Source organism: Epargyreus clarus, unplaced genomic scaffold, assembly GCF_041222505.1.
Source record: "Epargyreus clarus isolate Ecla_fem2 unplaced genomic scaffold, WU_Ecla_fem_2.2 ptg000024l, whole genome shotgun sequence".
Lineage (NCBI taxonomy): Eukaryota > Metazoa > Arthropoda > Insecta > Lepidoptera > Hesperiidae > Epargyreus > Epargyreus clarus.
The window spans coordinates 7897357-7925208 of record NW_027332231.1 but is presented as its reverse complement, the minus strand read 5'-3'; the positions used below and the strand labels follow the sequence as shown (position 1 = coordinate 7925208).

The 27852-nt window shown below is 38.4% G+C and overlaps 1 protein-coding gene across 1 annotated transcript in view; it reads right to left on the bottom strand.

Annotated features, from left to right (window-relative positions):
• Dscam4 (Down syndrome cell adhesion molecule 4) overlaps positions 1–27553 on the bottom strand; it is a 273148-nt gene extending 245595 nt beyond the window's left edge. The window contains exon 1 of the mRNA XM_073086430.1: positions 27258–27553. Within this exon, the coding sequence (XP_072942531.1) occupies positions 27258–27319 (62 nt within the window). The 5' untranslated portion in view covers positions 27320–27553. The remainder of the gene's footprint in view (positions 1–27257) is intronic.
• Positions 27554–27852: the final 299 nt, after the last annotated feature.

The window sequence follows — 27852 nt, the reverse complement described above, 5'->3', positions numbered from 1 at the left end:
GTAATTTAACATGTAATATTCCGTCTGCAAAACGAAGTCGACTTATTTTGATATATGATCATAAAGCATGGAGTGCGTTTCCAAATTCTTTTAATATTTTACACGCAACAATTTATTGTTTACAGAAATTGTTGTTAATTTTATTGTGATGAATATTTGTTATTATTATCTTCCTAATATTTTATTTATATTATTATTAAATACCATACAAATCATATATCGGCGTCAGTAAGGAATTCGTGAATTTGTTGGACACAAATGTTTTGTTACGATATTTAAATTATTTATTTATATTATGTTCCTCAACATTTATTTTAAGTAAGTAATCGGGGTCGTCACGAGCGGCTTAGATTTAAATAACAAAGCTAATACTTTGATGGATGGTGTAAGGTCAGTATTGATAGCGTTTTTCACTACTTTCCGCGTATAAATTCATAATTATAGGCGCATGATGATGTATCGGCTGAATTATGGTCAGATAGGTTCTCTAAAAGCATAGCCTATTTTGAAACAATCTTTAAATCGGAGAGTCCTAAATTTGAAAATTGGTGCTCGCCTCTGATGTTTCAATGTTATGTGGTTATAAGAACGTCGTGAGAAAACCTACACATCTGAGAGTTATTTAAAAAAAGCTCAAATGTGTGTAAAATCTACCAACACACACTTGGTCAGGGTAGACTATGGCCTGAACCACTCTCATTCTAAGAGGAGACCGTATATGTTACTTAATAGTGTTCCCAAAATGTTATAAAATGCACAATCTATGCTGAGTGACTCTAAGACAAGACTCTACGGCTCTCTCTACTCTCTTTTTCTGAAACGACTTAAGGTTATTCCACCATTACTCGTATTTCTGCTAATAACAGCACTATTAAGTGCGATAACATTCCAATTTGTAGTGTCATAAAGGTCTAGCTCATGCTTCTAGGCGGCATTCCAACTATTCCTATTCCTCTACCTATTAATGAGTAGATAATTAGATATGTTTTACAGAATCGTAGCTTCCAATACAAGCACGGTATATCGGTCAGTAGAATGCAACAGCTGTAGCAGATTGCGAGCTATTACTACTTTTAACGGCTTCAACGATGATGCAGTTAGAACGATTTGTACTGGGTTTAATATCGAATGGACTATAATTTAAGTCTAATGGTATCACGTATTTAGGTACTCGTATTAGGTATTTTGTTACCTATCTTATGTGCGATTTATTACAGCTTGGTAATAATTACCATTAATATTCTCGCCAACTGAATATGTAAACTACTTATTCATTTTTTTTTTGTACTTTTGACATATTTCCCGTTAAAGGTTCCACAGACACACACACACACACACAGACACACACACACACACACACACACACACACACACACACACACACACAAAGATTAATACACGAACACCCAGATCCAGAATAGATATTTAAATTCATCATTTAGATATCTGCCTGGCCTGGTATCGAACCCGGAGCCCTTTGCGCGTCAGACCGGTATAGTGAACGCCTTGCGGGTCGTAATTTGAATACGTAATACGATATTTATATTGAAATACGAGTATGATGGACGTATTCCAAGTTACCTGAGGAGAAATAGCGAATTTTAATAACATCAAGGCAAAATAGAAAATAAAGTATTTTTTGTTGTCGAATGTTTTTATACGGGGTCGCCATTACAGGCGTAATATCGTAATTCAGTCTGTCAGGAGCAGATGCCGCCCTTTCCTAGCGATTAACCCCTTTGAGAGCAATTCTGGAGAATTTCCCAATATTATATGTCATTCCTCTAGAAAAATTGTAAATACCCGTGCGGTAAACGAATAAGAAATGCTTGCGTCATCTGGGAAGAGATAATGTACATTTCGTAGTGAATCCATTACTGTCCCACTGCTGGGCACGGGTCTCCTCTAAAAAATGGGATTCCTGCGACGGTCTGCTGGTATTTCCTAAATATCATTCTTTTGAATAGTTGGGAGCATTTGAGGACTTCTTTTTAATTCAGTTAGTGCGTATTACATGCTGATGTATTTATTAGTCTTTTCAGGTCCACTGTTAGATATAAGTCTCCCCTATGCGGAGCCACTGCACCACTGAGCCACTGCAGCCCTGAGTCTAAAGGTTTCCCTGGTGTTTTCTTCAGCTCGTCGGTTTACCTAGGCAGTGACGATATTTTCTAAACGTCGACAATAAAAAACTCCTTCCCCAACGGTTATCGGTGGTATATAAATAAAGTAAATTATAGATATAAATAAAGATAAATGGTTGGTACCTAAACGCTACACGAAAAACGCACAGCTCGTTCCATTACAACAATAGCCCTTTCAACTCCATGACTTCAAACATCAGTGATTTTACGAATGCGTATTTGAACAAAATGCCTATGAGGGACAAAAACTGTGCATGACGCATGCACCGTGCATATGCAATGCCCGAAGCAATGCATTATATCGACGGTACTTGTATATGAGAGCTCTTATGTTAAGCTAACATAGAACTAAGCCCTATAATTAAAAGAAATTCTGTTTGAAGTTTTATAAATTCAAATGAATTTGAATTAGAGTAATGTTTTAGTTAAATAAAAAAGAAACATTCTACATCGAGGCAAGGGCTCTAAGGGTCGTAAAGTGAGGTAAAAGGTTTACTTTATGTTATTACTGGTAAAGGTGGTATAGTCAATATGCTTTGGAGAGGTACCACCGCCAAATTTATTTCTGCCGTGAAGGAATTCTTACGTTTTTTTGGAACTGTGTTGATGCCGGCCGACTTACCTATAAGTCAACCATTTCAATCCTCAGATTGGCCACTTACCATCAGATGGACTGAATGCTGTATTATTTCATATTTATAACATTTGAAGAACTTTATAAAAAATGCAACAATCAATTACCATACGTAACTGAAGTTAATTAAATAGGTAATTTATTGTTATCGTCGTTAATAAGAAGCTTAGTTCTCCAACAAGCGTTGAGGACGGCCACCGGGGGGTTTTAGAGCGGTAAAAATCCCACATAACCCGGCGTCGCTCCCACGTCGTCGGGTACCTTTTGAAGATTTCCCCCTCGAGAAAAAAAAGAAAAGGATGTTAACGATATCGCATTTTTATAAAAGTATTTTAAACTAATAAGTCACTCATTTGATACTACAGTTCAAACATGGATGCAGTGGGGATGTCAATTGGGGATGACATCATGGCGGCGCTCAAGTTAACAGAGAGCGGCATTCCGGTCGAGGACTTCAGCAAGAACTGCTCTTGCGAGGGACGAAGATATAGTTATAATACTTATAATCACTAGTGTTGTTATATGTTTATTGTTATATCGTTACTCCGTACCGTTTCTGTGACTATATTAATACACTAACTGACCCGGCAAACTTTGTACCGCCTCAAAATCTATTTATCAAATATATTTCATATAAAATATAGCCTATGTTAGTCGTGGATAATGTAGCTTTCGAATGGTGAAAAAATTTTTAAAAACCTAACCAGTAGTTTTTGAGCCTATTCATTACAAACAAACAAACAAAGTTTTCCTCTTAATAATATTATTGTAGATAACCTTCAAGATGACTTTCACTATTTTATATTACAACATTTACATGATCTTAAAATCTCAGTTAATATCTTCAGGAGAACTTTATATTACCTATACATTAAAACGGTCTGTAAAAACGTAACTTGACTTATTCATATTATGTTATCAGTCGTAACCTTTTCAATACAAATGGATTCGCTGCGAGAGTCTGCTCGGTGGAAGGTGAACTAAGATTTATGATGCCGCTTCCAACCAATATGTTTCAGAATACAATAGTTATTTCATCGAAGAAGAAATATATTTTAGTTTGACATTTTTAGAATTATTATGTGTGCATTTTCTCATATTTTAACGCCTGTAGAGTTATTTATACTCAAACGTTTAAAATTGGATCTAAAGAGAGTCTATTTTTGATCGATTTTAGATAATGCTCCAGTATTATTTAGAGCTGATTGGAGTGGTCCATTAACCTCAGTAACCATTTATTATTAAGTATTCGTTTATATCTAATTTAGGCATATGGTTAAACTACTTTTGGAGGACCCATCTTCACCTTCGCAATCAGCCACTTAACCCTTGCTCCCCTGAGATGAGACTCGTTCTAGCAACAGACCTAAGTTTGTATACAAGAGATTGAACAGACAGACTGAATGATATTTGTATAATAATCATATCTTATATTTGTATGAGTAGGAAGGGATAGCCTAGTGGTTAAGAAGCTTGGTCAATCGATGGGGGGGTCCGAGGTTCAAATCTGTGATTTGTGAAATTATATGCGTATTAGAATAAAAGAACGCTACGCTAAAACGGTGAAGGAAAACATCGCGAGGAAACCTGCATACCTGAGAGATTTATAAAAAAATATCTCAAACGTATGTGAAGCCTACTAATACGCACTTAGTCAGTGCGTTGGACCACGGCCTAATCCTTCTCATTCTAAAAGGAGACCGGTGCCTAGCAGTGACACAATAATGGGTTGATGATGATGATTTGTATGTAACGTATCATTTTACAGTGTGCGCCCATCTCGACCTAATCAATTATGTATCTATTTATCAATGTACGTCACATGTACAAAATAATCCGCAACATTCCGGGTAACTTGTCACGACAGTTCCCTGACAAGGGTCAAGCGAAGCGTCATCCGTAATATAACTTCTCTAACTTGAGGGTATAAACTTTCAACCTCTAATTACGTATCAAATGTTTGTTTGACGAATCCGGAACGGTACTGACGGAAGATTTCATTTGGAATATTGGTCTGTTAGGGTTGTAATACACGAGCATTTTGAAGGTGGTAGAACCCTTTGTGGTACGACTCCAGCGGCACCACCGCTACACCTATTTCTGGCTTATAACAACAGTGTTAAGCGCTGCTGTGTTCTGGTTTGAAGGGTGTGGTAAGGGAGACAAACTTTTCCGAGGCGTTCCAGCTTAGTCCACAGAGGTAGCGGCGCATCTGTGGTACGAATATCTAATCCTATCTGGGGTCGATTACAGATGTCGATGGGCGGCAGTAGCCACTTACCATCAGGTGGACTGCATGCTCGTCTTATACTCAATATTGTAAAAAAAGCATAAGATCATGTTCTATCGTCGCCGTCTATCACCGACCGTCGACCATTATCAACTATGGTCAAGTGTCGCCGCATCGTCAGCGACCTAAATCAGTCGTCGACCGTCATCGATTATCACCGAATGTCGTCAACTGTTGCCGCTAGTTGTCAAACATCATCAGCAACTGTTGCCATCATTTATTGCCGCCTGTCATAAGCCAAATGTCGTTCGACTATTTTGTTTAGCGACGGTAGCCGATTTTGAAATATTCTTTATTTATTTAAGCTCCATGTTAGAAATAATTATAAATAATTATAAGTAATTATTATATACTATTATAAATGTATCCGCAAAGTTGTACATACAGCCTGTATTTATAAAGTAATTGATCCTTCGAGCCGGATAAATATATCAAGTTACTTATAACTAATTAATAGCTTCCGCATTGGCGATGATTAGCAACGCTCGTAGAGTCAACAGTTAATACCTACAATCTTGATCATAGATAGGGATATGATTATCAGCTTAGCTATAGTTACAAATATATCATAATACGTAATACATACTCATTATTCGTATAATGTGTTTACAGGTGGTACGTAACTACCGATGTCTTTAGATTGGCAATGCGTCTGCGTGACTTCCGGTAAAACCCTTGTACTAATTGGGAGTTAGTTAAAGGTGATTAAAGAAGCAAAAGAAACTGATACAATTATACAAGTTATAATTAATCACATGTATAGCTACGGACTTTATCACTCTATTTTTATACGATTTGAATAGCACACGAGCTTAAAGTTCGTTTTACGGTAAGTAGTCATAGTATATAAGTAGTCATATAGCTAACACGATTTCACTCCTGAGGACCTGAGATTATCACCTCATATGTAAGTCAGTCGGCATTTACAACCTTCCATCGCAACGCAGTACGGCTTCATGCTAAACCATTAATTGCGCAGTGGTACCTGCCTCCCCTCCAAATATACAGACTCTGTCTTCAAATACCTCTTCCACGATTATTAATATGTGTATCGTGTATCATCTAAAGCCCACGTTAGACACGCAGCCCACTGCTGGACATAGGCCTATACAATACACTATTACAATAGCTGTAGATATATTCACGGTAACGTCTGTCACTTCATATTAAAATACGTGAAAAATTAATAATACATGTATCTACTATAATAAACTAAAGTTTATGCAAAAGCCGTCGATATAATTGACGGTAAAATACGTATGTCACTTCATATTAAAATACATGAAAAATATGCGCACACGGATCAACAAACCTATTTATAACTTCAAAGGATCGGTGACAAAAACGTGCGGTGCGGTTACAACGACACAACCGACGATTGACCTGTAACCTCGTTATCCAAAGGTTACACGGTATCGATATAACTATATAGATATAACGACTAACGATGTAATTAATATTGGCATGTAACCTAAGAGAGATATTTTTTCTTCTTCTTAAAATGCCTCTCAAACTATTGAACGTTGGCTAGCAGCTTCTTGCTATCCTCCTTGCTTTTAGCTCTGCGAAATAGCTCAGCGGCTTATATCTAAATATATGTAGAGCTTCAGAATGATATTTTTCTATATCATTACTAATACTATGATATCAAAGTCTCGTACATTATGTTGTATACGGGTATGTGATACCATAATACCTGCGAAATATTTGAGCAAATACGGATTTTTAAAAATATATTAAATTTGTAATTACTTACTTAAAATAAAATTAAGATGAAAAGTAATTTTAAGTACTTCTTACCAATTTCATGCCTAAGACAAATGACTTGAAGAATATAATTACTTTATTACTTAATTATTTGGAAGTACTTTAAAAAAATACATAGTATTATATTTTAATATTATTTTAACATACTTGTTTTAGTAGAGCACGTGTAATTAATAATATAATTCCAGCTAAATACGATTTAATACTTATAGCTGATGTAGGTACTTAGAAGTAAAGTTTTTAATTAGCTGGAAAACTTTGAAATACATTCAATATAGAGGAGACACTGCTAATGAGAAATTAATTTTAATTTAATTAACGGGTTCAATTTTCAAAGCTTTTAGTACCGCCCACGATATTATATGCCGAATAACTTTGCCTTACAACCACAGATACTAAATGAGCTTCACCAACTTAATCCACAGGGACTGCATCTGTGACCGACCTCAGATATGACTTCTATTCTAATTTGCAGCGACCGCAGTATTATAGGAGCTTCTGACAACTTCTTGGTATTTGAGAGATGGCGCCACATTTCCAGTTGCGTTATTAAATTGTTTTAAACATGCTGTGTATATATTCGTTTACTACTTTTAGACACAACACAAATTAATTCCCCAATCACCAATTTTTCTATATATTAAAAAATACTAATGAGCATTAAAGAGTCCAGCATATGTAATTGTGACACAAAAATAGACATTAACAATAGCGCCACCTATCTGCTTTAAAAGCCTAACCTAACCTAACCTATCCTATCTTTAGAACTAACCATAAACAATTGAAATCGATCCGAGTCCGAGGGGTCGGGGTCGATCGGGGTCCGAGGTTCAAATCCCAGGCACGCACCTCTGATTTTTCAAAGTTATGTGCGTATTAGAAATTAATTGTCACTTGCTAAACGGTGAAGGAAAACATCGTGAGGAAACCTGCATACCTAAGAGATTTATAAAAAAAAAAAAAAAATCTCAAAGGTATGTGAAGTCTACCAATACGCACTTGGCCAGCGCGGTAGACTATGGCCTAATCCTTCTCATTATGAGAAGAGACCCGTGCCCAGCAGTGGGACAGTAATGGGTTGATGATGAATTGAAATCGATAGAGCATGAGAGCGTTATCGTTTTAAATATTTTGAGATTACCATTTTATAGAAAATGACTATTCCTGCTAACATTACAGCAAATAAAGATATAAAGGCCATCAATGTGCCGCCACAAAAAGTTATGGACACTTAAGACGTATATTAACTTAAGAGGTTAATTAGTCGGGACAAATTAGACAGCGATGGTTTCCAGAAAAACTGGAGCTAGTACTTGGAATTGCGGTCAAATAGTCCCTGGCTAGTCGCCAAGAGCCCGGTAGCTCAATTGTTATATAAAGAAAACTAATAAGATACATCAGGTCATAGCCCAAACAAGCTATCTAGGCAGTGGGTTAAGTTATATAAGATGGCTTACAGCATATCGTGATTAATTTATTGAAATAGATCTAAGGAAGTTTTTCTGGTTATGTGGTCGATAACGAATGTTATCTATGATCAATAGTGTTGTACACTATTTTTGATGTGAAACATCTATAGCCGCACGTAAAAAAGATTTCTGGCGTGGCGACGATTACCTTTAACTACATAGACAAATGTTCTATAAGGGACAGAGCTATTAGAACAATGTGATAAAAAAAGACAACTAGTGTTTGACCTTGCGTTTCAAGTGTACGCAAACGTAAATATTGACCATGGAATATAGTGACCAATGATTACTTCAGTCAAAACGGGACATCGATTTTTTTATGTCAAATACTTTTTACTTGAAAAAATATAGTTAGAAATAATAAAAAACACGCTTTTATGATAAAATTAACTAAAAAGTAGAAAATAATTTTCAATCTAAGAATCATTTAAGGAAAAGTAAATAGTATAATTGTGCAAAAAATGTGGGGCGCTTTATGAAAACTGATAAATGGAGCACCCCATGTTTTTTTCACAATTATAATATTTACTGTTACTTAATTGACAATGGCAACGGTTCATTTCGGAGACAACGGCACGAAGCATCGAAAAAAGGGACTGTCCCGTTAAAAACGGGACGTATGGACGTATATTTCTCATTGATACTCATGCTTGTCAAAGACAATGAAATAATGGAACAGAAGGTAAAAAATGTCCAGAACTGTCGATAATAGTTTTAGTACATCGTTTACGTAGAAATGTTATAGTACAGTTTAACTAAATAAATTATTATTATATAAATATAATACACTGGTTACACGCTCTTCCCTCCCAAAATCTTGGCACCATTCTGGATGCTTCGACACTGAGAATTTCAGTGGGTCTCCGGGTTGGTGCCAAGATTTGTGAACCTCATCGTTGCCTTTGTGGCCGAAGCGTGGGTAAGTATGGCCGACATGGTCTGTCCTGCTCCAGGAGCGCTGGCCGTTTATATAGACACGGCACCTTAAATGATTTAATCCGTAGGGCTCTTGTCACCGTCTCTGTACCAGCCTCACTAGAGCCAAGTGGTTTGTGCAGAGACGACGGCAAGAGACCTGATGGTGCAACTCTGGTGCCGTGGAAATTAGGTCGTGCCCTGGTGTGGGACGTTACATGTGTGGACACACTAGCCCCAACCTACATACATGACACCTGTAGTAGTGCTGGGGCTGCAGCCGACCGCGCTCAGTTTCTCAAGCGCCGCAAATATTCTTCAATTATAAATGATTATGGATTTGCGGCGCTTGCAACTGAGACGTTGGGTCCGTGGTCGGCTGATATGAAAAAAATTGTAAAAGATATGTCCCACAGACTTATCCTCGCTTCGGGTGACCAGAGGGCTGGCAGTTATTTCGCACAAAAAATTAGCCTCGCTATACAGCGAGGAAACGCTGCCAGTGTTCTGGGCACTATGCCACAAGAAAGGGTTTTGGACGACTTTTTTATTTTATAAGTGTAATTTTGTTATTATTTATACACTCTGCGTTTGAACGCCAGACCGAGCAGCCCCGCCTGCTCGCGCTCTAAGTGTTCGCTAACCCAGATTTTTTGCCTGGCCTTTCGGCCGGTTCTCGTCTACTCGATTTTTATCGGTAGCGGTCCGTGCTTTGTTTATTGCCAATTTATTGGGAATAAACAAAACTCACGTCCCGACGCGTTTGAGTTGGTGGATACCTAACGGTGCCAACGAAGCCAGCTAGCGTTGACCCGGTGCGCTTCTCAGACCTCTCGGCCTGAGAGAAACCGGCAGACCCGATCCCACTGCACTTGGGCTATCCCAAGGGTGACGGTAGCAGTTACTTTCCCTTAGGGGTAATTGCATTTCCCTCCCCCTCCCCGTTAGCTCCCTGCCTCGGCAGGGAGGCATCCCTGGTTACCATGGCCTACATGGTAACAGATAGGTTTTTCGAGGCTCTGTCCTCCCTCTTGAGCAAGGAGCTCAACCGCCCCATTGACGCTGTCAAACTCCGCTCCCTTTGCGAGCCCTTAAAGTCCGTAACGGATCCCCTGTCCGTTACTGATTCACCCGCATCCCCTGATGCCACCCCGAGACACGAGATGGACTTCGATGCCATCTCGCTCAAACGCCCCGCCTCCTCCGACGAATCGTCGGAGAACACCCTCATCACCGCCCCCTCCTCCGACGACGACCAGGGTTTCACCCCTGTCAAGTCGAGGAAGACCAAGAAACGACCGGTCAAACGCGTCGCTAAGGCGACAAGTGAGACTTCTTCCGAGGCCTCTATCGAAGCCACCCCAGCCCCAGCGGCCCCCGCTCTGGCCCCCGTGCCAAAAGCCTCCACTCTGGCCCCCGTGCCAAAAACCTCCACCGAGCCCCAGAGCTCAACCCCCGCGGCTAAGCCCGCCAAGCCAGCCACTCGCTGCGAACCGGCACTTGCCAAGTGCAAACCGCCCCCACACATTTTCTTCAGAGATAAGTCGAAATGGTCCGACTTCTCTAAAACCCTAGTGGAAAAACAGATCCACTACACCAAGGCACGTAACCTTCGCGACTCTATTCGCGTTTCATGCCCCACCACCGAGGACTTCAGGAGCCTCATTAGGCTCCTAACTCACCTTCAACTCCCGTACCACACGTACGCTTTAGAAGAGGACCGCAAAATCAAAGCGGTCCTTAGGGGTCTCCCCTACGAGCTTCCCACCGACGAAATCCTAACGGATCTAGTCAACCAAGGGTTCCCCGTGGAAGGTGTACACAAGTTGTACAACCGCAACGGGGTCAAATACCCTCTAGCCCTGGCCATTCTAGCCAAGACCCCGTCCTCCAAGGACATTTTCAAGGAGAAGGAGCTCACAATCTGTGGCCTTTCTGAGATCCAGGTGGAACCACCTAACAAGCGTGGCTACCCTGCCCAGTGCCACCGCTGCCAGCTTTACGGCCATGCAGCGGCGAACTGCACTGCCCCCCCAAGGTGCGTCAAGTGCCTAGAACCCCACGCCACACGTGAGTGCAAGAGGACTCGTGAAGACGAATCCCCTCCTGCCTGCGTGCTATGCACCACTTCAGGGCACCCGGCTAACTACCGTGGCTGCCCTAAAGCCCCCCGTCCCGCTCAAAAGAAGGTTGCTAAAAAGCAGCCCTCGAAAGCAGGCCCACCTCCGGTCAATTCGACCAATTTCCCGCGGCTAGGGGCCTCCAAAACCCCAACCGCTCCCATGAGTTGGAGGAAAGTCGCACCCGCGACCGCCCCACCAACCCCGGCCCCTAAGGCCACCCCCACTCCCCGTCCCACCCAAGACGCATCGGTAAGGGAACATATCATGTTCCTTAAGGACTGCGTTAAGGGCGTGAACCTCGACGAGATCATACTCGTCTCGCAAAAGATGCGTAACGCCAGCCAGGCGGAGCGCATCGCAATCTACTCTGAACACCTAGCGTTGTTCAAGTCCATTCAATGAGTAACGTTCATACTCAACCCCTTCATCCCGGTCGTCAAAAACCTAAAGGCGTCTCGCTTATCTCCTTCAATGCACGAGGTCTTAAGCCTTGCATTCCCGAACTCAAAGAGTTCGTCCGCAACAGGGATATCGACCTGTTGCTTGTTCAGGAAACTTTCCTCAAGCCCTCCCTTAAAGGCGTAAGTCTCCCCTCTTACGCGCTTGTACGTAATGACAGAGCCGACGACCGTCGTGGCGGAGGCACTGCCATCTACTACAAGAGATCCTTCCATTGCACCCCTCTGGAAACACCCAAGCTCACCAATATGGAAGCCACCATATGCAAATTAGGCATGACAGGACACCCGTCCCTGATCATAGCCTCAATTTACCTCCCCGCCAATAAAGCCCCTCTCCAAAGCGACTTGGAGGCCCTCCTCTCGCTCGGAGACTCTGTCGTACTATTTGGAGATTTCAATTGCAAACATACCGTTTGGAACAGTCGTCTGACTAACACCAACGGTAAGAAACTCTTAACCATTTCCCGCGCACTGGACTTTGATATCTTCTCTCCAACAGCGCCAACCCACTACCCCGATCGGGAAGACCAAGAACCCGACGTCCTGGATTTCGCCCTCCTTAAAGGCGTCGCGCTCAATACAAGAGCGATCGAAACACTGGACGATCTGGGCTCAGACCATCGTCCAGTCTCTCTACAGTTAGGTCCCTATGATCCAACTCCCCATACCTCCTCGAAAACCTTCACTAATTGGGAAGGGTACGAGAAATCTCTCACCTCGGCCATAGAGGCCCCCGATTCACCGTATACTATTCCCCCAGACTACCTTGTTAGCTCGGAGAAAATAGACAGTACGGTGAACTCACTCACCCAGCTAGTTCAGACTTCGCTTCATGACAACGCGAAGGTGGTAGAGGTCCCGAACCGAAAACTACCTCGCGAGGTCAGGAAGCTAATCCAAACTAAAAACGCAGCCCTCAGATGGGCCGCCAAGTATCCCACCCCTGTCCTTAGGAGGCGCGCTAACGCCCTCCAAAGGAAAGTCAGATCCCGGCTAGCCGAAATGAGGGACTCCAACTGGAACTCTCTCATGGAGGATATCCAACCTTCTCATAAGGCATTCTACAAAGTCGCTAGACGATTTCGTACCGAAGCCTTCTCAAGCACTCCCCCTCTCACGCGTCCCGACGGCAGCATAGCCTTCGAAGACGCTGAGAAGGCCGAATGCTTCGCAGATAGCATCGCTGCGCAGTGCTCCCCCAGCACTCAACCGTGCGACCCTATCCACATTCACAAGGTGGAGGAGGAGGTCCTTAAAAAGATCTCTCTCCCTGTCACCTCTGCTCCCATTAAAATCACTACAGACGAGGTCCGGACCGTCATCCGCGGTTTGAAACCTCGTAAAGCCCCAGGTCCGGATGGTATCTCCAACCTGGCGCTCAAACACTTCCCCGAGCAGGCACTGACCCTTCTGGTCATTATCTTCAATGCCTGCCTCGATCTCAGCTTCTTTCCAACAGCCTGGAAGACAGCAACAGTTATCGGTATTCCCAAGCCTGGGAAACCGAAACATATCCCCTCCAACCACCGCCCCATTAGCCTCCTCAATGCAATGGGCAAGGTTTTCGAACGGGTGATCCTCGTTCACATAAGAGGGCACCTCTTCCCAATAGATGCTCCCCCACTCATCATTCCTCACCAATTTGGCTTTCGCCTCCAGCACTCGTGCCCCCAACAAGTCCACCGCATTGTCGAGTACATCACAAGCGGGTTTTATCCAAGACGTAACAAGACACTAGCAGTCTTCTTCGACGTCGCCAAGGCTTTTGACAAAGTCTGGCATGGAGGACTGGTATACAAGCTATACCATTCTGGTCTTCCTGATCGCCTAGTCCGCATCGTGGCTTCCTACCTTCAGGACAGAACCTTCCGCTACAGACACGAAGGTATCCTCTCTCCCCCACGCCCCGTAACAGCCGGAGTCCCTCAAGGCTCAGTGCTCGCTCCTACATTATTCATATCGTACTCCAACGATATTCCTATCCCCAAAAATGGGGTGCAGCTCTCACTCTTCGCCGATGACACCGCCCTTTACATCCAAGGGCAAAAGGAGTCATCTGTCCTCGCCAAACTCCAACGCTCGGTCAACGAGTTAGGAGATTGGTTTAGGAAATGGCGCATCGAAGTCAATGCGGAGAAAAGCTCTGCAATGCGCTTCGACCACAAACGCAGGCGCTTAAACAACCTGCCCTCCGTCAAATTACTTGGGGCCCCCATTCCATGGAGGCCCACAGTAAAATACCTAGGAGTTACCCTTGACCCGGGCCTCACCTTTAGACCCCACGTCTCTAAGGTCACCCATACCGCCCGCTCTTACATGAGCCGCCTCAACGCCATGATTGGCAGACACAGCAAGTTGTCAGCCAGGAATAAGCGAACGCTGTATAAGGTTTGCATTCGACCGGTGTTAACATACGCCTCTCCAGTCTTCGCTCACGCGAATCCCACCATCCTAGACAAACTCCAGGTCATACAAAATCTCTTTTGTCGTCGGGCACTTAATGCCCCCTGGTATGTCAGAAACGCTGACCTCCACCGCGACCTGGAGCTCGCTCCAATACAACAAGTCCTCAGACAATTCTCTGAAGCGTTCTTCGACCGCTCAGAAAACCATTCCAACCCCTTAATCAAGGGTGCAGCGGACTATGCTGCCCCTCTTCCTACCCGTTACAATTGCCGTCGGCCAAGAAATATCTTGACCGACGCTCCTAACAAACTCTCCACCGATGTGGAGAATCTTCTGGCCGCCCACAGGGGCGTACAACTCTCCATAGAGAATCGTCTTCCCGACGATTCTAATCTTATTCATGATACGTTGACACCTTCAGTGTCATCTATCCAGCGGTAGCTCTCTAGGGAGCGCCGCTAGCGCCTCTCGCTCCGCAAACGAGAGGTCGCTATCCGATGTCGGCTGTACGGTCCCCTTGGACGAATGCCTTAAAGGAGTTTTTAGTGGGATGGTCCTCCCTTCAGGAGGACCTTTCAGTCAGCCCCAAAAAAAAAAAAAATTATTTATATTTTAATTTAAAATGGTTATGTTTAGGTAATTTAATTATTTGTATATAGTTTAATTTATTTTAATTAGTATTTAATATAGTCTAAATGTATAAATATATAATTTGATGAAAGAATGTATCTATACAGATGTATCGACTGGTTTAAAATATACGATTTAAAAATTGTTTATATTTATTATCGTATATTAGTAAAGATTACTCACTCCTAACAAGAAAATGTACCCAGTTTTGAGAATTGAAATAGTTGCGTAAAAAAGTTTTGCCACGTCTCCGTGCTAAAATGTCCCTAAAATATTTGAAATAATTATTTATCTATTATGTAAATTACGCAGTATTAGTTATTTATTTGTAAATTTTCTCTAAAAATGTTTTTATTTGTCAAGAATTCAAAAAAAACTTACTAATAAGCCGTTTGTGGCTTCATTCAATTTCAAGGCGGCGAAGTATCTTTACTAATTTATGTTTATTATTTTCAGTTTTATTTTACACACGACCATTAATTGCAAAGTTGTGTACATTTTATAAATGTACTAGCTGACCCAGCAAACATTGTGTTGCCATATAAATAAAAAAAATGTTAAGGGTGAACAACCCTTATCACTTAAGAGATATGAAAAATAGATAGATAGTAGCCAATTCTCAGACTTACTGAATATGCATATAAATTTTGATGAAAATCAGTAAGAGCGTTTCGCAGGAGTACAGTAACTAACATCGTGACATGCGAATTTTATATAATCTTACCGTGGTCTTTTTGAGGATTAATTTCTGGCTATACAAAGATTGTTTATTAAATTATGTTTAGGTTAATTTATTCAATTAAAGAAATTTTAAAATACCGTATACTATCCTATATAAATTTTATGGTAATATTTTTTATTATTTACCACAGATATCGAAGAAAATTTAGAGATTAGGATACAGAATTTCCCATATATCGATTTTATTTTATTAAAATAAACTATAAAAAGTAATATTTTGACTAAAACACACTAATATAAAAATTAAGCAGTGGGATCTTAAACTATAACATACCTACACGTATGAACATCGTGAGCTTCAATAAAATGTCACTTCTGTTCTGTTGATCTATGGTCATAGATCAATGAAAATTTTTTCATTGATCTATGACAGTTCAATTCAATCAATGAAAGTTTTTGTCAATGAAAGTGATAAAGACGCAAAATGCATGGTCATGCATTTTGCGTCTTTATCACTTTCATTGACAAAAACATACTTTGTCTCTTTCTGGTTACTCATGTAATCATGGCGGATCGAACACGAAAAATAAACAAAATTTAATAATTTCTCTTCATTTACGTGTGATAGGTGATTCCATGAATCTTGTTTCTTTTTCGAGCATAATTTTTGCATTTGTGCATTGCACAAGAAGGCATTTTGAGGCTTAAAATTCAAAATAATGACGTTTAACGTGTTCAGTGACATTCGTGTGTATTACTACGCCGCGCGAGAGCGACTGGAGTCGTTTTAACTCGTTTTACACCATTTGACGTATTTTGTATGTTTTAAGTATTGCCCGCTTATTTTTCTGATAATAAAATGTCTGACCGTGATAATTTAGAGAGTGAAAGTGATCAGCCTTCTGCAAAGAAAGCAAAATCACACTATGACACACCATCAAGTCATCAGTAAGTTAATTATTTTTTTATAATTAAAGTATGCATTTATCTGTGCATTAAGCACGCGTATATTTGGTGTGTTTTGAGCGCCAGCAAATGTAAAATCTACTATCTTGGTAGATTAAAATTCACATAAAAATCATTGCATACAATGTTTTTAAATTATTAATTAATTTTAATGTCATTCTTCTCAGAGAATAAATTTATTAAGACTGACAGAATTGTATTTCAAAATCAGCTGATGGCGTGCAGCGCACGAAAGTTTTTTCTTATTTGTTATAAATATGAACATTAAAAAATTAATATGTTTTTTTCTGCATATTACCTACTTTTACAAAATAATGTCGATGTTTCACATCTGCCAGGCGTCCCGTGACGGCTCACATTTTTTTTTCTTTTAGGTACTTATTAACTTTATCGGATTGTCATGATTTTATTCGTATAGTCAGACATTAATTTTTATTCCTTTGCTTATACAAGATTTTAAAACATGTTATATACTTATTACACCTAGATAGTTGGCATAGAACCGTGAGAATTCGGCAACTTTATTCGAAAAAACTTGTACGAGATGATTGAGTTTTAAATTATTAATCCGTAGATTCAAAATACATTACAATTACTTAGTTAGGTATATTATGTAAATCTATCTCATTACTCTCTGACATAATTCATAATAAAATATCATAAAGTGCTTTCATTTTAAGTATTAATTTAGTCTTTTAAGTTAGTGTCCCTCATTATTATAATCTATGTTCAAGTTATCATGAATTAAGAGTCAAGATAACGTAACGTATCGCAAGGTCTCGGGACATTGTTCTGCTAGCTTTGTTATTGTTTCTTGTCCCAATAACAATAACAAGATAATTATAACAATTACATCAACCAGCATAGATTTACTGTTTTCTTCACGTTAAAATAATAGAAAGAGAAAACACGGCAATTTATATACAACACTAACATAATTAATTTGTCTTAAAAACATTAAAATACGATCTATCTTATTTTACATGTTTCTGTCTACGTCATTAATTGCTTACTACGTTACTAATTGAAGCTCAACCATGTATTAAAATATTTAACACCTTGCAATTATATATTAAAATTCTTTCTGAAATATTCGGTTTTTTAACTTAATTTTATTTTACTACTAAAAACGGTTACCTACTGGTAACTTTTACGTAACTGCGAATTTGTCCCAGTTTTAAGTTTAAAACTGTAGTTTTCTTGGTCCGAATAGTTCGGCACACTGAATCTAAAATAAATTATAAGTAAGTGTTCAATTTATTCAAGTATTTTACAAGATAAGGTACCTTTATACTGAAAATTTAACTAAGTTGATAGTTATTTTATTAATTAATCTCTGTAAAAAAAGATAATAGAGGTCGTAAAAATTGAGAGGCCACAATATCAACTGCGTTTCTACCTGTAAAACTAAATCTGAAATGAATTCATTAACTCTACTTCAAAAGTAAATCGCAACAAATAACATTTTTAGCCGACTTCCCAAAGGAAGAGAGGTTATCTATTCGACACGTATATTTTTTTATTTTTTTTTATTATTGTAATTTCGATTTGACCAAGTTCCGTTAAATTCACAAGTTTTTGGAACTACTTCAAAAGATATTAGTTACACGTTGTTTATATTTACTTTTCGTACTCTTATTAAGGTTATGCACATAAATAAGTCGCAAACTTAAATTTACCATACAAAAATATCGAGCCGAAGTCCCTGTCACGTTCCCGCCGAAAGTAGCTCGGCAGCCATCTTGGAACGTGACGCCCGAGTACTGACGAGAGCGTTGACGCTTCGCTATTTAAATTCGCCCTCTTTTATTCGCCATATAACAAACACGCGATCTTATTTATAGGGGAGCCCATTGTTCTTCCGATGCAATTAACGACGACATACGTTTTTGTTTTAATATCCCGAAAATAATATGTTGTTAACTAGGGATAACATTTTTGCGATATTTTTTCGATTACATTGTTTTGATGAACATTTACTAGAATAAAATTAACTTTTATTACCTAATTTTTGATAAGGTAATATCAACTTTTAGTTTAGTTTAATTATTGCCTAAAAAATTGACTTTCAAATTTGGATAGGTAAAAAATGGTTAAGATTCATTATTACTAACGGGCATACATGTACGGTCCAATTCGACTCTTAAATATTTATATACAATTAAGCAGAACTATTCCTTAAACAACCAATGTCTACACTCTGAACAGATTTCGTCGCTAAAATTATATATCATGAAATCTGTACGATTATTTCCCTTTCTATAATATTTCTCTGGAGCTGTTTTGAAGAGCTGTCTTTATTCAGACTTGCTAGCGTCTGCTATTGACAATTTGATCCGCTCTCAAAGCCGGTAGCATCGAGTTGATTAAACCTCTGATAATACGCCGAAATGGTGAAAATCTATTTCTATTCTCACCAAAAATCGATTACCATGTATTTTCGTATTTCCCAAATAATAATGGCCCTTTCGATTGTGATTTGCGAATGGCAATTAGTATAATAAGCGTTTATATAAATAGAACTGTTTAATGGGATGGGCTGTGATTTCCAAAATAAGTACTTTGTCGTGCATTTTACGCTTGAGCATTCAAACGTGTCTGTCTAATTTCATTCTGTCTGTCTATTCTTACGTGTCACAGCCATTTTATTCTGAGACCATATATTACGAGTAGATGATATTCGGAAGTTAGGGGTGTTTTATGAATAATGTACGCTGAACAGATACTACATTGCAGTGATTAGTGGTACATTAGTTTTCTAGTGTTTATTTCGCATCAATATCATATCCCATCATATTCGAAATTAACATATTTCAGTGTTTCTCAAAAAAACTTAAAAGCAACTGCAGAAATATTTCTTTAACTTCACTGCATATCAACATTATGCCAGATTCAATCACAGAATTGTCCGAAATACGATAAAATTCTGCGGATTTGGCAAACAGTGAGTCGAATAAATCATAATATCGTGTAGGCATTCGTATCACGTAGGTATCGCCACAAAGGTAAACCGTCCTCACCTCGTGTAAATGTTGAATTAAATATGACTGAGCCGGCTTCATTGATTGTCAAAACGCCATTTATAAGGATATTTTTGCTTTCCCTGGCTCATTCGTTTGACACTTTTTTTACAAACGCAAAAATATAAAACAATGTTTAACCTTAACCTTGCGTATATAGGACGGTCTACGGTCACATTGGTCACGTGACCAGTGAATCAGTATAAATTATAATAAAAAATCGAGATAAAAGTAATCTCAATCTCTAAAGGTATATTCCAGCAAAATACGTAAATGTTTAAAAGGATAAGAAAATAATTATAAACCAATAAGCATCTATATAATTGTTTAACAACCAAAATATACAAGGCTCGACTTGGCGGAGGCACTGCCGTGCCTCCAGATAGATAGAATACCAATTCTATGAAATGTTAAAATAATCACATAAATGACAGTGATATTATAATCACATAATGTAAAGACAATCAGCTGCAGTCAATTTCAGGAAATTGAAGGTAGCTGACGTCACGTCAGTCGTCACGATTTCAATGGAGTGAGAAAAACGAACGAAAAAATAAATCCGGCAGTAAACAGTTAATTTAAATAGTATTTATGAAACTTAGTAGTGTTTTTATATGGGAGTAGCAGACGAGTACGCAGTCCATATGATGGTAAGGCTGCTACTGCCAACAGACATTTGTAAATAACCCTAGATAAGATTAGATACCTATCTGAGTTCGGCCACAAAGTCTCCTCTACCCCTGAGGACTAAGCTGGAGTACCTCAGAAAAGAAAATTAAGAAGTTTTTCTTAATTTTCTTTTCACCCTTCAAACCAGAATACAGCAGCGCTTAACACTGCTGTTATTAGGCAGAAAAAAGTGCGGCGGTGGTGCTGCCGGAGTCAAATAACAGAGTTACCCTACATGCATCAAGTATTACAATAATCCTTCATTCAAAATTACAATCACGTCATCAAACAAAATTTTATAATCAAAAGTGAAATTTAAAAATCCGAGAAAGTTTAATATTTATTAACAAACAATAAGGCTACTTATTCCATCGTTAATAACGGAAATTTTGAAAACAGGAAACAAAGTTCTCGTTGTTAGAAGATAAGTTTCCGGTAAGGTTAGCTTCCTTTCAATAAACGAATTGATCAAAGTCTTTGCTTCCGTTTATTTTGCAAGTTGGTTATTACTCTGGATTTCATAATTACCTACTCTTATAATAACAGGAATTAGTCATTTTAGATGGAATCATTCGATTCGTATGGATAAAATATTTTTACTTTAGATGGAATAATCTTATATATAAAAAATTGTCGTGTCACAATGTTAGTTACCGTACTCCTCCGAAACGGCTTTACCGATTTTCAAGAAATTTTATATGCATATTCAGTATGTCTGAGAATCGGCTACTATCTATTTCTCATAACCCTTAGTGATAAGGGTTGTTCACCCTTAACATTTTTTTATTTATATGGCAACACAATGTTTGCCGGGTCAGCTAGTTTTTTTTAATTCCTCTCATACCTACTAAATTATGTGAATAAAAGGGCGTAACTAATGATATATAATTACAAGTATTGTTTGAGTTAATTCTGTTTTGTCTATCACACAAAGACATAATATGGTCGTCTCGAATTATTTGTCTAATTAAATTGCACGCTTTTGTTCAATCAGCGTTAACTCAATTGAATTCAATTTACCAGTAATTATACGCTCTGCCTCTACACCCTTCAATAGATACATAATATATAATTAAACTCGACTAGTTCACTTTATACATGTAATTATATAATGTTACCCAATATTTTTCTTAACAATACCAAATTAGCAAACATTTGTGCGTCCCGTCTGATGGTAAGTGGCTACTGCAACCCATGGACATCTATATAGATAGAGTTCTATCTAAGATTATAAAATCGCCGCTACCCCGAAGGCTATATCTCCCTTACAACATCTTAGCTTATTAGCAGCGTATTTAATTTGGTATCCTTGAGTATGCTTCAATATCACCTACTTTATATCAAATTTATATAAAAGAAAATTGTGAAGCGTGGCATCGAATGGATGATGGGAAAAGCCAAATTTTGAAATGATGGCCACGTGGAACACTCAAGGGTCTTCGATTACAGGAAATTGCAGTTTCATCACGACCATCACAGGAATGTTTCGTGTCGGGAACGTAACAGCGGGAATTTTTATGAAATTCTACAAGTATGGAGCTGCAATGCAGTGATAGTCTAGTAGTTGTAACTTAGCTTTGCGGAAAGTTTAAGGTTCAAATCCCAGGCACACTTCTAATTTATCAAAGTAATGTGATTATTAGAAATTAATTATCACTTGTTATAAGGTGATAAAAAATAACGTAAGGAAACCTACACGTCTGAGATTTCGAAAAGAAAATCTAAAAGCGAATTAAGTATAATAATTTGCAGTCAGCACGATTAAAAATGGGATAATCTCGTCACATTTAAAGAAGATCCGTGCCCAACACTCAACAGTAATGTATTGACGACAAACAAATGTCACTTCTCAAAACTTGGTAAATTCTTTAAATTCCCTTTAAACCGATATACATAACCTTCTCGATATAAACAAAACGACGAAGCTCTACCCAATATGAAAGAGTCCTTCAAATGTGAAACGGTCCTCGATTACAGGAAATTGCAGTTTCGCCACGGGAATTTCGGAGGAATATTTCGTGAGCCTAAAATTACCTCAGCCAGCCGTATTTCCGTCAAACTGTAACAACTGTTTCGGGAAATTTGCTTAAGAGCAAACGAAACTTGTGGATAGGAAAAATAACGGAAATCCTATGGTTAGGCTAATAAATAAAGTTACGATAATTTACCTTGTTTATAGTATTCATTTTAAGGATTTTAATTTTCAAGTTTAGATTTGCTTTCTCTCAAATGTGGTATTTTCAATGGGTAATTATTTTTAAAAGCATCTAAAATAGTACTAATTTATTTTTTAAATGCAGCTTATAACTAAAACTATATAATTAAGAAGATGTTAAGGATAAAACTACAAAAACTCGTGTAATTTTTTCAGAGAATTTCATATTTTGACTCTTGCTTCCGTAATACCATTTTTCGAAGCTGTTAGACTTTATTCCAATATCTTATTATTTACAGACTGATATAAACTTTATTCATAATGGATAATTATTTAATCGAAATGAATTCAAATAAATTGTTAAAAATAAAAAATATGCACATTCACATACGCACATACACACGCACACATACACACATACACACACATACGCGCACATACACACACACCCTTATAATATTACTTATGCGCACAAAAGGCCATATTATACTTAGTGTTGCAGTGCAATTAAAGTCCGTAAAATGTAAATCCGTAATTGGCTAATTAGTTTAACATAGAAAGTATTATATATATCATTTAAGTAGCTGTGGATTTTGTTGATTAAATAAATAAATTCCATTAAATCCAGAAATGGATATTCCATTTTACGGCAACATGCCTACCGGCTAAATTGTACGACACTATACAAGTTTCACGATATATATTTTCAATCGACACGATACAACAAGAGGCATTGTCACGGTTTTAATATATGGATTATTATGACGCTTAATATTTAATAGTCAGTGATAGCCTAGTGGCTGAAAGTGGCCTCTCGATTGAGGGTTCGAAGTTCGAACCCCAGCACGCACTTCTGATTTTTCGAAGTTATGTGCGTATTACAAATTAATTATCACTTGCTTTTACCTGCATCTGTAAAAAAAATCTCAAAGGTATGTGAGGTCTACCAATACGTACATGGCCAGCGCGATTGACTATGGACTATGGCCTAATCCTTCTCATTCTGAGAGGAAACCCGTGCCCAGCGGTGGAACACTAATAGGTTAATAGGAGTGGTGTATTATCAACGATATGGCAAGTTAAGCAACTTCATCTCGTATCTGTACTAGAGCGCTATGAAATAGAGTTTAATAGAGTAATGGAAAAATAATCCCTCTTAATTGCGGGGAGAGGCACGTATCCAGATCTCATATCTGTATAGATATAATAGTTGCAAACATTGTGTTCTACGTTTCAGTAAGAGGATGCATCGCATATTACACCTTGATAAGTGCAGCTTTACATATATATGACTCTTAATATGTAAATAGATATTACTACTTTTCACGATTTAAAGATCGTGGTAAGGGCACCCTTACCACACCCTTCGTAACCCTTCCCACGCTTCGTACGTAATGTATTCTTAGAGCATGCACAAATCGTGTAATGTATTCTTAAATCGCTGTATTCTTAATTCTATCGGTACAAATACCAAGTGTCGAACCTAACGGCTTAGTTAAGAAAGGTGTGAGGATAATTGGCTCGCATTTAGCCGACGCTCCCCGTCTGCGCTGGACGGGCGTGACTTACGAGATCGCGGCGACTCAGCACATTTGACTTCTCACTCGCTTCTCATAGCTAGACTAGTTTGATAAATGTCCCTTGTATTGATAAGTTTTTATGTTATTTACAAATTACGTTTTACATGTCTTACTAGTTATATTAGGTATATTTCTTGCTTTTGTATAATGTTTGTCATCCGTTATGTAATTTATAAATTTTCTAGTTTCTTAGCGAAAATCATATCGAAAATAGCGAAAATATTTCCTATTCTTCAAACATAATACCTAACGGCTTAGTTAAGAAAGGTGTGAGGATAATTGGTTAGCATTGAGCCGACGCCTCCCTTTTGCGCTGGACGGGCGCTGACTTACGAGACCGCGGCGACTCAGCACATCTGACTTCTTACTCATAGCTAGACCAGTTTAATAAATGTCTATGAAATTAATAAGATTTCTATGTCATTTACGAACTACGTTTTACAGCACCACATTTTTTTAGTTTTGTAAAGTTTTTATGAAACTGGCTTTGATAGTTCGTATGGAGGTATTTGAGGGTCAAATCTTAAAGCATAATTTTACACCAGCTGAAATTTTGCTTACATGAAAAGTCGATCCAATATGGCCGATGACCCAAAACGGCGGACATCTTTGCACTTCTATGAGATGGGTATCAAAATTAAAATATTGCTTGAAGAGAATACAAAATGGTTTTATTAAAAAGCATGGTTTTTCTAATTGTTTTATATAAGTTTATTTTTCTATACTTTACGTAATTAATATTTCTAAGTGCTTTGAATACTCTCTTTAATTAACATAATTCTAGCTTTAGTAAAATAGTTGTCGTTGGTTATATCATTATTACATTTTCTAGCATAGTGAGGTCCTCTCAAAACGAACCCGACGCTAATATGAATGTTCCTGAAATGAGAGTTCCGTTTAAACTGGTTCCTTGGGTATGAAAAAGTTAATGTGGGTTTATTCATAGAATACCTTTGAAATATCTGAAGCTTTTATATCTCTTAGTCACCTTGTGCAATCAGTTATTCATAAATTTACGCGAAATCGCTTTTTTCTTGATACTCTAACTGTTACTTTGAAGGAGGTAGAACTCTATGTGCTTCGGCTCCGGCGGCACCACCGCCACACCAATTTTTGCCTAATAACAGCAGTATTAAGCGCTGCTGTATTCCAGTTTGAAGCGTGTGGTAAGAAAAACATACTTTTCTCAGACATTCTAGCTTAGTCCTCAGGGGTAGCGGTGCATCTGTGGCCGACCTCCGGTAGGAATATGTTATCCTGTCTAGGATTAATTACAGATGTCTATGGGGGGCAGAAGCCTTACTTACCATTAATTGGACTGCATGCTCGTCTGCTACTTCTATATTATTAAAAAAATCATTAAAAATCTGACAAACAAACTACATTTCTATAGTTTAAGCACATAAGAGGTCATTCACACGCATTTCCATCGATGTGCTTCGTAGTTCGTACAAACATTTTCCGATTTATATATTCTTTTGCAAATCAAATACTAATTGAAGAGTTGGCTTGTTATCTTCGTGAAGAACTCTAGAACTTTCTTAATAAGACACCTCATGGCCCGCTTTAGACGTTACCGTGAATATTTTAATATAAATAGTTTGCGAGGAACTGAAAAGATTGTTGCTTCATTAGTGAACTAGCAGCGTATAATTTGTAGATATTTTACAATAGAAGCTTCATATTCTGTTCTTATTAAATTTAACACTGACGTAGAGACAATGTATGTTAACACTGATGGATCTTACACATGAAAGCAAATACTTCCTGAGTTAAAATACGAATTTACTATTACATAGCTACGTAGTAGTAGTAGTTCCTAATAGACATGTGATTTAGCTACATGTCGATACTATAAGTTTATTGAAAAAAATGTTATAAAGATACTACCCAAAATTTAACATTAAACCCATATCGAAAATAGAATTCCAAAATGCCAGACACCTATATACAATTTGATTTCTTACCGTTTCAAATTTAGAGTACTGAAAAGTTTTACAAAGAAATTCTTAAACAATTTAATTACATTCCAAGCTAAACGGAAACCAAATGATGTGTTTATTCGTACAAATAAGAGGTGAAACGGAACGGAAAATCAGTAGGGAGCACTTAGGAAAAATCCACACGCGGGCATTTTACGAGGCCGTATTTTTTCGGCTTCCACGCGGTACAACCCTGTTTATCTTCCATATTTCACGTTCTTCATTTCAATCTTCTACATATTTTTATGCATATGCGCCATAAATTCGAGAATTTATCATATCATACTTATTTAACCTGGCGTAGCACGGTTGGGCATAAAACTGCCTTATTAATTCATTTTTACGAGATTTTCCTTGCGTCTACGTTACTACGATTTTTACAAGATGTGAATAGAAACAATGATCATGTCTTCAAGAGAGATTAACAACCGCCGTAGCAGAGCGGTTACTATACAAATCTGACGCGCAGATGGTCCGGGGTTCAATCCCCGGCCAGGCATATATTCTAAATGATGAATTTAGGTTTCTGTTTCTGGGTCTGGGTATTTGTGTAGTTGTCTCTGTGTGTCCATAGCACCTAGCTTACGAGGAATCCTAGTTTGGGGCTGTGATTGTCAAAAAGCGTTGTTTTTTTTTTTGTTTATTAGACGATGGAGTTGTAGCTTTAGATTGTTTGATGAAATTTCAATATACCCTTCACTCATGCAGGTAAACTGAAGAAATATAGTGTTAAATGCTATATTTTAAAATCAGGTTACCGTTGAGGTATATATTCCATCATTGTTTCTTAAAATATAGATTTCAAATGTAGTTTAAATTATTTACCGGAAATTTTATAATGTTCCGAGTTTTTAAAAATACTTTCACTTTTTTAAAGTGACGAAACGTATTATTTAAATATTAGAATAATAAGACATAGGGGCTCAAATAGTAGATTAAATTAAATATAACAGAACATGATATCGTAAAATCCAAATTCAATTTCCTCTTTAATATTGAACAAAGCCTTAAATATTTGAACATTACGACCTTGTAGACCTACTACCAGAGATCTTAATTTATATTGAAGTATAACGTATTATCAGAGTAATATAACATTAATAGCTTTAACAGACATTGTATCAGCCAACATTATATACAGGCCATGGACGCTATAAAAGGGATAATAACTTAGATGGCGTTTACTACCACCAAACAAACTCCGTTTCGCGGTGACCACAAACATTAACGACATCCACAACGTTTACGGTCGTAATAAAGACATCAACGCCTCCACACGCCTCTTACTACGATGAAAACACTAGCCGGCAACCCGTCTTAGCGAATTAAATCTTAGTTAAGTAGATATATAGATTTACGACTTACCTCACTCGAGTCGGGAAGCACAAAACGCACACACGAAAATATCCGTCAACCACCAAATACATTCATATACATTGCACAAACGTAGTAGCGTGTAGTGGCGAGCACATGTACGTAGGCGTGTCGCCGGCACGCGGTCGCGATCAGCTGTTCTTCGCGCGATAATCAATCGCGGATACGAGAGTTGGGTGTTTCGGTAACGGATAGTGGGTGATCGGGTCGGGGGCCATTCACACGAGCGGAGTGGTCGTGGCGCGTCGGCGGCGGCATCACGAACTCCGCACGGACCCCGCCGCACACGCCGCCACACTAATCAGTAATCGTTGCCGGGAAGGGAGGCTGCGTCGCTCTCGACACCCCGCCCCGCGCGCCCGCACCCCGCGCGTAGTCTATACAGCCGCCCCGTAGACGGGGAAGTAGGCATTATACTGTTTTCCGCGGTTTTCGTACAATGATCTCAAATGTAGGTTTTTAGTTGGAATTTGATTTTTTTGTACGAAAATCGGAGAAAACATTTGTTTAGGAAATATTACAATAAATAAGCTACGTCCTCAAAAATATTTAGTAAAAATGTATATGTTTAGTGGAATAGTATGTG